Raw genomic sequence first — 12,334 nt, forward strand, 5'->3', positions numbered from 1 at the left:
GGGCAGTGCACGCACTGCGTGGGCAGCAGTTGGGCGCGCGGCAGCTGTGGGACGGTTGAGGTCAGTCAGGTAGCAGAGTCGGGCAGCAGCTGCGGCAGAGTCCACCATGGTAAGTCCCCGGGGCTGGGCGAAGGCGCTGCAGGCCTGGCACTCATTGGCGGGACCTCAGAAACGTTCACTCTGAGGACACCCAGGCGGGAGGGTCCACGAAGTCCACCACGTGAGTCGTCGGATGAAAGGACCCAGGGTGCCATGGGAGCAGGCGGCGGGGGGAAGGGGGAAGGGGCTGGGGAGGGCGCGGGAGGCCCAGGCCTGCAGGACCGCCAGCCCAGCTTGGGAGCACCACGAGGTCTGGAGGCCCCCTGGACGGGCACACGAGGACGCTTGTTCTGAGTTTGTGCGTCACGAGGGCAGTGGTGACGCCCCCCCCAGCGTGGGAGTGGCCAGGGTGAAGGTCGGGGTTGGCAAGGGCAGATGGCTTCCGGGAAATGGTGCCGTAAAGAACCAGGGTGGTAGCTGGGTTGTTGGATGGCCTTGACCGTCTCTGAAAGGACAAACCATAGTGTTGGGTCTAGAAGACTGGAGGGTGGTTCTCAAACTTTCTGGTCTAAGGACGTCCTTACGCTACTAAAAATTATGAAGGACCCCCAAAGAGCCTTGTTTATGTGGCTTATATTTGTATTTGTCTCGTTAGAAATTAAAGCTGAGAACTGTAAAAATATTTATTGACTTTAAAGCAACATGTTAACATAAATGACAAATATCCAAGTCTGAATAGCTAGTTCTTTCAGGTACAAATACCCTGTTTCCCCGAAAGTAAGACCTAGCGGGACAATCAGCTCTAATGCGTCTCTCGGAGCAAAAATTAATATAAGACCTGGTCTTAACATAATATAAGACCGGGAATATAATATAATAATATGTAATTAATGTAATATAATTAATATATAATATAATATACATAAATATACTGGGTCTTATATAAGACGAGGTCTTCTATAAGGCCCGAGTCTTAGGTCTTATTTTCGGGGAAACACGGTATTAAGGGAGAATACAGCTTAGGGAGCCGTTAAGAGCTCAGGTTCTGCAGTTTGAGTCCTGGGTCTGCAGCATCTTAGCTGGGTGAACCCGGGGCAAGTTACTTAACCTCTCTGTGCAACTTCATTTGTATGTAAAGGTTATAGTAAAAAAAGACCGGGTCTTACATTAATTTTTGTTCCAAAAGACGCATTAGAGTGTCTTTATTATGTTGTATTATATAAGACCAGGTCTCATAGTAAAACAAGACTGGGTCTTATATTAATTTTTGCTCCAAAAGACGCAGTAGAGCTGATTGTCTGGCTAGGTCTTATTTTTGGGGAAACACGGTAGCATTTCTTAAAAAAAAAACAGCTAGTTAGTTGGGGACTCAAACAAATACACAAGTGCTTTTTCTCAAGACAGTTGTACTTTAGCATATGCACAAATACTTTTTTTCATTCAGAATATTTAATTACAAGGCTAGTTAATGGAAATTTCTATTACAAATACTTCATTTGCTATGTAATCCTAGAAATAGATCTAAACAGTAATCTACTGGTTAATAGGTTGTGACTCTCTAGGGCAGTGACACGATTAAAAAGAAACCATAGGCTTGAATCCTATGGACACATTAATCTAGATGTGATGTTGGTTCAGAATCTATTTGCAAAATTAAGAATAAATATAATCCATCTTGATCTGTAGGTTTTCTTTCCATGTCCATAAAATGAAGAGCTTTTCCTGACCACCAGTTTTCCATACAACAGACAAGTAAATCTTGTAGCACTAGCCAGAAATGGTTACGGCTTGGGAACGTCACAGACACTGGCCTCTTTCAATGGGCAGACAGCGACCCCTCATTCAAAGTGAAGCTGCTAATCAGTGACATCCATAGCTTCATTAGTATTCATCATCCCCAAGGATGCTGTCATCACGTAACAGCTCTGTTACACCAACAGCCATTGTTCCGACCACACACGAACGATCCCCAAGTTCCGACGCAAAAGCAGCGTATGCACAAATACTTTATCTGTACTTTCCATTTTGTCACAGTCCATGAGGTTAGAGATTTAATAAAATTAGTGATCATTTCTGCTTCCTCAAAGACATTCTTAAATGAAACTGGCCTTTTTTCCCTTTTTACTGTATTTAAGAGTGAAGAATCCAGTGACCACTGGTACAGTTTGGTGCCAGTACCTTGATTGGTGCTCGGGCACCAACAGTTTTTTTCACCCACCTTCATAGTCTTGTTGGATGACACACATGTAGTTCTCTACTTATCCGGGGATTCAACTTCTTGCCACTAAATATGCAAACAGACTTTTTTGCTCTCCTTCCTCTACATTATAATAAAGCTGTGCTTCTTCCTTGTCAAGGATCTGTGGCTGCAATACATCAATCTTTGATGCCCTGATGACTGAGGTTAGGTGCTTGTATAACAAAACAGGACTTACAATTCTTGGGACATTAGAATTTAGGGTGAATGGGACACCTCAAATTTCATTTGTTCTCTTTTACGTATTTGTAAGGATGATGTGTCTAAAATCCAACAAGTGATTAGCGAATGTATAGGTAAGTTCCCAGCAGGAAAGGGATGGTACATTCAAATAGGTGCTGTGAGGAGAATCTTTGAAAAGGATAGTGCAGTATCCCAGCATTTGTGATTCTAGGAGCCATTAATTTCCAGGCTTGGAAAGGTGAGGGGAAAGAGTGGGTACTAGAAGTTGAGAGGGTAGCTTTATGAAAAAGGCTGGCTGCTGAAAGGTTGTGACCTTGATAAACCGACTCAAGCAACCCATGGCAGTCTGGCAGAGAGGAAGCCGGGGAGCAAGCACCCTAACCGCACCTTCCTGTGACCTTGTGGTCCCTAGCTGCTGCCTGCCATTGGCCACGCAACCAGAAGCCAGGATGCAAGGAAACCCTTTGATGCAGTCCACTTGGGTCAGCCTCCACAGAGCTGGATGGAGAACAGTGGATAGATCTATAGGGGCAGGTAGAGGACACACACAGGATGACCGGATGACCACTAGTGCTTGGGCCATGGTGACGTGTGTCCTAGTCCTCTATTTCTTCCCCGACTCTTACCCTTTACCTTATCCTTTAGTCAGGGCAAAATCAAAATAGCTATTCTTTAGAGAAGTGCTGTGACTAGCCGTAATGTGGAGTTTATTGTTGACATTACATGACTTCCGTGTTTTAAAATAACTTAATTTCTGTATAGTAGGAAACAGATTCTGAGTTTAACTCTGGCACTTAATAGCTAGGGTGGTTTAGAGCACATCAGTTTTCATAGGGATAAAAGAATCTCATAAGCCTCGTCCGAAATAAGGTTTGAGAAACTCTTAGACACTCTAAAGCACATACATATAAAATTACATTTTGCGTGGAATATATTGATGATTTCCTGAGGACATATTTCTTTTGTGGGTCTCATATTTATTTCTTTTCCCAGCGAGAATGCATTTCTATTCACGTGGGGCAGGCCGGTGTGCAGATAGGCAATGCCTGCTGGGAACTGTACTGCCTTGAACATGGAATTCAGCCTGATGGACAAATGCCAAGTGACAAAACCATCGGTGGCGGGGATGACTCGTTCAACACATTCTTCAGCGAGACCGGAGCTGGCAAGCATGTGCCCAGAGCAGTGTTTGTGGACCTGGAGCCCACGGTGGTCGGTAGGTACTCGGGCACATAGGGCGGCTTTGCAAGGAGGGTGGGAGAGCCTCGCTAAATCCCCACGTGTGCTCCCTTGAATCCCTCTGCAGAAAGGACGGATGGACACACAGGTGTCCGTGACCGTGACCATGTTAGATGAGAAACTGAGAGGTTAGTGTTTGAAATGTGGGGCTCAGTCTCCTGATTTAGGAAAAGCTAACAAACAGAAAAAACTGCTAGGCCGGCAGTAAGATGAGCGGTGACAGATTTATTGTCACTGCCTCAGGCCCAGGCAGGTGGCCGTGTACACCCCCCTGCAGGGTTACCGGGTGCTCGTCCTACCTCAGTGCTGCGCACTTTCTCAGGCGGGTGCAGGAGTCTTGACCTGCATCTCAGACATAGAAAAGTAAGTAGAGAAAACTCATTGGGTTCTTCCAGATTTAACGGCTGAGGTAGTTTCCAGTGCAAAGACAGCACTTGTCACTGGCCACCCAGAAAAATGTCACCCTAAAGTCTGTGAGACCTGGGCCACATAGGGTGACTGATGGGACTGCCTGGCAAGTCACGCTGACCTAGTGACTGTCTAGTATGTAAGGGTTTTTGTTTTTTTTAAATTATACCCTTTGGGTATGAAACAAATATGTATATTTAGACTTGCCTGTGTGTGTGTGTGTGGGGGGGGGGGGGTTGAGCTCTGCTCCCTTCTTTGGGAACCGGTCAAGCTGGTATCTCTGCTGGGAGATGAGTTACTGCCGGAGCCATAGATTGCAGCTGTGCTCTGTGTATTACACTGATGCTGTTGACCTACAGGGAACAGCACGTGCTTGGTAGAATGGAACGGTCCCCAAACGTGTCCGTGCTGGTGAGTTAACAACAGTCCTTACAGATCCGCGCACACGTGTCCTCTTTGTAGATGAAGTGCGTACAGGGACCTACAGGCAGCTCTTCCACCCGGAGCAGCTGATCACGGGGAAGGAAGACGCAGCCAATAATTATGCCAGAGGCCATTATACCATCGGCAAGGAGATCGTCGACCTGGTCCTGGACCGCATCCGCAAACTGGTAAGAGCGCTGGGAAGGCTTCCTGATGGCGTGATCCTGGAATGGGAGGGTAGGCCTTGGATTGGGACCAGGAGGTCATGTTGGCAAAACCCAGGCCAGAATGACTCCATGCTCTTCCTTTCCCGTGTGGCTCCAGTGCATCCATCCGCATACATCTCCAGTGTCTGCTTTGTCTCACCTCAGAGTGCAATGCATGTTCACTGGGGACCATTTGAATTCGTATCCTCCTGTGGAGGCAAAGAAAAGTGACAGCAGCTTGTCGCGGTTGGTGGGGTCGCTCCTGCCGGCGTTGCTCACGGTCTCTGCTTCCTCGCAGGCGGATCTGTGCACGGGGCTGCAGGGCTTCCTCATCTTCCACAGCTTCGGGGGCGGCACCGGCTCTGGGTTTGCGTCTCTGCTCATGGAGCGGCTCTCGGTGGACTACGGCAAGAAGTCCAAGCTCGAATTTGCCATCTACCCAGCCCCCCAGGTATCCACGGCCGTGGTGGAGCCCTACAACTCCATCCTGACCACCCACACGACCCTGGAACATTCCGACTGTGCCTTCATGGTGGACAACGAAGCCATCTACGACATATGTCGGCGCAACCTGGACATCGAGCGTCCCACGTACACCAACCTCAATCGTCTGATTGGGCAGATCGTGTCCTCCATCACGGCCTCCCTGCGCTTCGATGGGGCCCTGAACGTGGACTTGACGGAGTTCCAGACCAACCTGGTCCCATACCCCCGCATCCACTTCCCCCTGGCCACCTACGCCCCCGTCATCTCAGCCGAGAAGGCCTACCACGAGCAGCTGTCCGTGGCCGAGATCACCAATGCCTGCTTCGAGCCGGCCAATCAGATGGTCAAGTGTGACCCTCGCCACGGCAAGTACATGGCCTGCTGCATGTTGTACAGGGGAGACGTGGTCCCGAAAGATGTCAACGCGGCAATTGCCACCATCAAGACCAAGCGCACCATCCAGTTTGTGGACTGGTGCCCGACGGGATTTAAGGTAGGACTGGGTGCTGTTGAGTGGTTTTATCGTTCAGCGTGTAGCAGACCCTGCGAGAGAATGCTGTCCTTGTGGGGAATACACGGCAGCTAGGCTCTTGGTCATAAATGAGTGTCCCAGAGCGATAATTTATTCAGTGGAGTCTTGAATTCCTTCCTGAGTCGTCACATTATTTATCTGTGGTGGGAGAATTTTTTTTAACAGAACAGGAAAGTTTCTGAAGGGTCTTTGGCCCCCTTTTGGAGTGGTAGAATTAATCAGAAAATGTAGGTTGGCCTTAGAAATAAGACACTTTTTTCTTATACTATGAATTTTCCTAAAATAGAAATTTTGTCTTCTAATAGAAATGGAGAAATTTTCTGGGCATTTTGGTAATTCATGTGGATATTTGAAATTTGGGCATCACTGTAAATGGATTCCAACATGTACTTGGAAGCAAACAACAGAATGTCAGGCGTTATACCTATTGTGATTAGCAGGCTAAGTGCTTCATCATGCCTGTGTTCTTTAATTTTGTGCCCTCTTCTTTGTTACAAGTCCTCGTTCACAGTTGGTTTTCTGTGTTAGACAAAGCTGTAGACCTCATTTATAAGCCCTGAGGAGTCCTAAGGTGTTTGTGGAGTTACAAGTTCCAGGGTTCATGCCAGATTGAATATGACAAGTAGGAGAAATATGTCTCATCTTGTTCCCATTAGGAATGGCAGTAGCTTGCCTCTGACCACACACAAGTTGTTGAAACTAGCCCTCTGTCAGACCCACTCTAAGAAACCATGACGCAGATCATCTCTGAGGACATAAAACTGACAGATTTAAAGGGACTCACAGAAAAGGGTAAAACAACAGGTTTCATCAATCTGGAAATATTCATTAAATCTTGCAGACCTTAGAGGTTATAGGTAGGAGCTGAAACCTTCCACTCCATGTGTGTAATTACCAGGTTCTTGACTTGCATGGAGCAAATTTTCTTTTAGTCACTGTGACCTTTGGAAAGTAAGCACATCCAAGAAAGCCTCAGCTGGGAAGTGCTGTGCCCTGTGCCCAGATTTCCTATCATAGCTGTCTCTGCCTCCTGTCACCCAGTAGGGAGGCCGGTCTTTGTGGGGAGGTACAGGAAGTCAAAGCTTGTACTCACTGTCCCCAAAGAAGACAGTCCAGCCTCAGATAACCATGATGAATTCTCATTCTAGTTTTTGGGGGGGTTTTTTGTCAGTCTTAGTGTAATTTCACCATATATTCTTTAACAACCATTTGCTCAGTGATAACACTATTTTAAAGGAATCTTTTATGTTTAATAATCTTTAGTTTTTTTTATTAAAATGCATGTACATGGCAAAATATTAAAACAATGCAGAAGGCTGAAAAAATCTAAAATTCTCTTCCCCTTCCATAGAGGTTTGTCTTTCAAGAGATATTCTGTGCATATTCGAGGTATGTTATGCCTCGTTATATGAGTGATGTAGACAGAAAGAGACCAGCAGCATGGGCAAAGGATGCACAATCTTTACACGTAGGTGATAGATTTGACTCACTGCAACAGGTGGCCAAAGAGAACAGGAAACTGGGAGCACTCCCACTTTGAGAGGCTATCTGGCCTGGCCTTAGAGCTGCGGAAGGGCACCCCTTGATCAGGGTCAGAACCCCGTATCCTCTGTGCCCTTCCCAATTCTTCTGGAGACTGGCTGTGTGCCTGGCTGCTGCTAACTGCTATCTGCTCACAGGACAGAGATAGGTGACTGCCTCAGCGTACTCCCAGGCATGTGTCTTCCTCCAGCAGGATGTTCCCCCAGCTGTCCAAGGCTGCAGCCTGTTACTCTATACATATTGCTAAGCACAAATACATAGACTTCAACTTGCTATTCTTTTTACCAAGTATACCTTATACCTTGGACATGTTGATATGCCAGGACAGATTTCTCATTCTTTTTTATGCTCGTACATAGTGTTTCTTTGTATGGGCGTATATTTAGTTCCCCATGATGGACATGTTCCAGTTTTGCCATTACAAGCAGTGCTTTAAACTAAATAGTACATAAAAATCTTTACACATGTAGCTTTGTGCTCTTGTGTGGGTAAATCCAAAAAGTGAAAGTATACAGTCCAAGGACATTAAATGTTGATACTGCCAAAAAATACTGGACCAGTTTCTATAGGGCGTCATTTAAACTGTGTCCACAGCTCGTTTTGAAAAACAAGCTACCATTTCTGAGGCCACAATATAAACTTCACTCTATTCCCTCCTCTGGCAGGTGGGCATCAACTACCAGCCCCCCACTGTCGTCCCTGGGGGAGACCTGGCCAAGGTACAGCGGGCGGTGTGCATGCTGAGCAACACCACTGCCATCGCCGAGGCCTGGGCCCGCCTCGACCATAAGTTCGATCTCATGTACGCAAAGCGAGCCTTTGTGCACTGGTATGTGGGGGAGGGCATGGAGGAAGGGGAGTTCTCTGAGGCCCGGGAAGACCTGGCAGCTCTGGAGAAAGATTATGAAGAGGTTGGTGTGGATTCTGTGGAAGCAGAGGCTGAAGAAGGGGAAGAATACTGAATGGGAGAGTGCAGCTGGCAACCATCCCTGTTTCCCATCCCCCACTGTAACGTTATAAGACATGTATACAAACTATTAAAGTTTCTGTATTGAGGTATCCTCTGTCCCTTGTGCTTCACTTTGACAAAATTCCCCATTCAAATACCTGCCTTTTTCCAAGTGGATTTCTAGGGGAAAATCATGTTTCCTCTCAGATCGAAAAAAATTATTCTCTTTATGTTTAGCTACTGTATTACTCCCAGAAGGAAGGCTTCAAAAGGCTCCGCTCAGGGAATTAGGAAGAAAGATGCTTCGATTGTTTTAAATTTAAACATTCTTAAATCTTTCATCCCATGCTTGATGTTCTTTGAAGGATGGAATAGCAACCTGGTTTTTTTCTAAGCAGTGGAGTGGCCGTTTTCACCCTGTCTTGGGCGGGGCCAGGGAGGCAGCCCTGCCCAGCACAAATCAATAGATTTGACCTCCGATTCCAGGAAAGAAAGCCTTTAGCTTTTCCCTGTCGACATCCCTGATGGAAGTCGCAACCACAGAAACTTCCCTGCCCATCACATTTTCCCAAAACTTAATGAGTGGCCACTTCTCATTACAGACACCTCTCCAGAATTTAGTCGTGAGCACTTTTTTTGGGTTCTTTAGATCACGCGTCCCAGTCCCTTTTCTTGCAATTGGAGTACGTTTGTTGCAATCGGGGCCTCCCTGGGCAGCTTGCGTGGGTACCGACGCATTGCCGTTTTACCGCCGCCGCGTCGCGCAGACCCGCACCCCGGGCCCTGTGCTGCCGAGTGGAGCCGCTCATTGGGTGCCCGGGCGTTGACAGCCAAAAGTTAGACCCGAAAGGACAGAGGGGCCAACGTTGCCACGGCGCAGGCGTCCAGGGACCCTAACACTAAACGGGTCGGCGGTGACGCCACGCTTCTGCCACTTCCGGGGCCCGCCCCGCCCCTCGGGCGAGCGCCCGCGATTTCGAGTCTCTATGGTAGCAACTTCCGCCGCTCGCTAGATCTCGCGAGACTACGGCGGCTCAGCAATGGCAAGACCGTGAGTGCCGCTGAGGGGAGTCAGAAGTACGGGTTGGGTCGGGGCTCAAGCGAGATCGGACCGGGGGAGACCTGCCAGGCCAAGGCTGCCAGAACCGGAGCGGCGGCTGGGGGCGCGAAGCCCCTCTGAGTCCGAACAGACGCCCGCGACCAAGCTCCCGCCTCTTCCCCAGATGCCGCGTCATTGCTCTGCCGCCGGCTGCTGCACACGGGATACGCGCGAGACACGCAACAGCGGCATCTCCTTCCACAGGTCAGCGCGCGTGCGTCTTGCACGCGAAGATTCACATGCGCATGCGCCTGTTTTGCCCGCCTCGTGAAGTCACGATTGCGCATGCTCTTTGGTTGGGGGCGAGGCTTGAACTTGTGGGTGGGAGAAAGTGAGGGGGGCGGTCCAGGTGGGACTGAGTCCAGATGGGAAAGGATGAAAGGGTGGTCCACCATCCTTGGGACTTATTTTCTGCGACTCTTAACCTGCTAGATGACGCTGACCACGTTGTTCTCCTTTTTGAGACCTCAGTTTCCTCGTCTGTGCCCGGATGGGCGGTGCTTACCTGACAGTTGAAGGGAGGTCTCTTGCAGCATGTGCAAGGCCAGCTCTTCCCACCTGTGGACCTTATGCAGCATGATCCCAGGGCTGCAGGCAGCCTGGGACTCACGGGTTTGTGGCTCCACAGACTTCCCAAAAAGGACAACCCAAGGCGAGGCTTGTGGCTGGCCAACTGCCAGAGGCTGGACCCCAGCGGCCAGGGCCTATGGGACCCAGCATCTGAGTACATCTACTTCTGTTCCAAACACTTTGAGGACAACTGCTTTGAGCTGGTGGGAATCAGGTGAGCCAGCACTGGGGCATCTGTAGGGCCCGGTGATGAGGTCCTTATAGCAGCTGGCACAAGGACAGACCTGGTTTCAAGGTCTCTTCCCATCTCTGTACCTCAGTTTCCCCTTCTGACAGATGAGGACAGTAAGACCCACCCCTTCCGGATGACTGTGCCAGTGACAAAGAAAAACATTGAGCTCTTCCAGAGGGTTTTCCTTAGAACCCCCGTCCTCCCACCACATCCCCAAATGAAATCATTCTTTTTGGCTGGTCAGCCCCGTTCTGTTGGAGCCTTTCCATGCACCTTAACTTTGAGCAGTTCTGCAGGGAAGAGATTGGTGGAACTCTGCCTAATTTGGCATTGCCCAAACTAATTGTTTTCAATATGCGTTCCTACCTCTCGCCGTGCTGGCTAGCACTGGGGAGCCTGCTCTGCGGTGCTGGAGGGCATGCAGGCTCTGTGCGCCTGCAGGTCGGCTGCGGGTGGCAGCGCTTGTTCTCCTTCTCATCCAGGCTGCTTTCCCCCACAGTGGGTATCACAGGCTGAAGGAGGGGGCAGTTCCCACGATATTTGAGTCTTTCTCCAAGTTGCGCCGGACAACCAAGACCAAGGGGCATAGTTACCCACCTGGCTCCCCTGACGTCAGCCGGCTCCGGCGATGCAGGAAGCGGTATGTGCTCTGGGTGGGGGGTACCCCATTCCCACCCCAAGTCTGAGGGTCAGGGCTTTAGGGTATCTACCAGCAGCCATGCTGAACAGGGTCCTGAGTCTGTGGGGCGGGTTCAAGGGGGCTGGTGAATTGTGGTCTGGCAAGCTTTTAGCCTGACCTGTCAGTCTCTCCACAGCTGCTCTGACAGTCAAGGGCCCACAACTCCCTTTTCTCCACCTCCACCTGCTGACGTCTCCTGCTTTCCTGTGGAAGAGGCCTCGGCACCTGCTGCTTTGCCTGCCTCCCCCACTGGGAGGCTGGAGCCTGGCCTCAGCAGCCCCTTCTCAGACCTCCTGGGGCCTCTGGGTGCCCAAGCGGATGAAGCAGGCTGCAGTGCCCAGCCCTCACCGGAGCGGGAGCCAGAGCGGCAGCCATCCCCTCTTGAACCACGGCCTGTCTCACCCTCAGCCTATATGCTGCGCCTCCCACCACCTGCTGGAGCCTACATCCAGAATGAGCACAGCTACCAGGTGGGCAGTGCGCTGCTCTGGAAGCGGCGGGCAGAGGCCGCACTCGACGCCCTGGACAAGGCCCAGCGCCAGCTGCAGGCCTGCAAGCGGCGGGAGCAGCGGCTGCGGCTGCGGCTGACCAAGCTGCAGCAGGAAAGGGCACGTGAGAAGCGGGCACAGGCAGATGCCCGCCAGACTCTGAAGGAGCATGTGCAGGACTTTGCCATGCAGCTGAGCAGCAGCATGGCCTGAGTGAGGGGCCACTGGACCCAGGGTTGAGGAACTGCCTGTCAGGGCTCCCACCTCTTCCTCCTTCAGAATCCACGTGGAGAGGGACCTGATCTAAGCTGCATCCATCAGACCCACCAGATGCCATAATAAAGTGGATTCCTGAAGGAGGCACTGTATGATTTATCTGGGGGTCTGGGCCCCTCCTGGATCCCAGGCTTGTTCCCCCAGACAGTGGCTGCAGACTCCAGAGGGCTCAGACCCTGGAGTCCAAGCTCTTGGCTGTGGAGAGCAGAAAGCCCAGCTCCGTGCCCCATGGGGTTCTCTGAGGAACAGGATTGTGAGTAGAGGCTGCAGGCAGCACTAGACACCCCTCTCCTTGGCATCTGAAACAGCCTTGACTTCAGCAAGCTGATCCCCTTTGAAAACACTCTTAAAACCCAGGCCAGACTCGGGTCCTTTGCAGGGACACAACAGACTTCCCTTCACAGGCCCAGTCTCTGCCCCGCCTAAGTCCCGGCTTACAGGCCAGCCACCCGCCATTGGGCCCGTCTTACTTGAAAACAAGGACAAGGATGACAGTTTCTGACTACTGGGGCTGCTTGGCTTGGCAAGTAATGAGGGCCCAACAAATGACATTTCTAGTTCCCAGAGGCCTGGAGAGAAAGGGGGGGGGAAGCACATAGGCATCAGTCCCGGCCTCAACCTGTGTCCCCAGTTTTCAAATCAACTGGAATCTAGGCCTCCCTGCATCTGTGATGGTGGCATGGGGTGATTAACTGCACAGGTAACCGCTCCCTGCTGGGCCTTGGC

General features: G+C 50.3%; 2 protein-coding genes across 5 annotated transcripts; both read left to right on the forward strand.

The window, feature by feature from the left end:
- The first annotated feature begins 3,500 nt into the window (after window positions 1-3,500).
- LOC109461466 (tubulin alpha-3 chain) lies at window positions 3,501-8,278 on the forward strand. Its single transcript, XM_088800889.1, has 4 exons — window positions 3,501-3,695; window positions 4,589-4,737; window positions 5,054-5,734; window positions 7,981-8,278. The coding sequence occupies exons 1-4, from the start codon at window positions 3,575-3,577 to the stop codon at window positions 8,275-8,277; spliced, it is 1,248 nt and encodes a 415-aa protein (XP_088657015.1). The 5' UTR covers window positions 3,501-3,574; the 3' UTR covers window position 8,278.
- A 735-nt stretch (window positions 8,279-9,013) lies between these two features.
- On the forward strand, window positions 9,014-11,692 carry THAP7 (THAP domain containing 7). 4 transcript variants are annotated; one of them, XM_088800887.1, is made up of 4 exons: window positions 9,025-9,567; window positions 9,796-10,147; window positions 10,665-10,805; window positions 10,981-11,692. In XM_088800887.1, exons 2-4 carry the CDS (start codon window positions 9,933-9,935, stop codon window positions 11,543-11,545), a joined length of 921 nt encoding a protein of 306 aa, XP_088657013.1. In that variant the 5' UTR covers window positions 9,025-9,567; window positions 9,796-9,932; the 3' UTR covers window positions 11,546-11,692. The 4 variants fall into 4 exon arrangements, with proteins under 4 accessions (XP_074177826.1, XP_088657013.1, XP_088657014.1 ...); XM_088800888.1 differs by having other exon boundaries at window positions 9,828-10,147; XM_088800886.1 differs by having other exon boundaries at window positions 9,026-9,567; window positions 9,992-10,147.
- The last annotated feature ends 642 nt before the right edge of the window (window positions 11,693-12,334 follow it).

This window comes from Rhinolophus sinicus, chromosome 9 (assembly GCF_057876585.1).
Source record: "Rhinolophus sinicus isolate RSI-liver-muscle chromosome 9, RSI-T2T, whole genome shotgun sequence".
NCBI classification, from domain to species: Eukaryota; Metazoa; Chordata; class Mammalia; order Chiroptera; family Rhinolophidae; genus Rhinolophus; species Rhinolophus sinicus.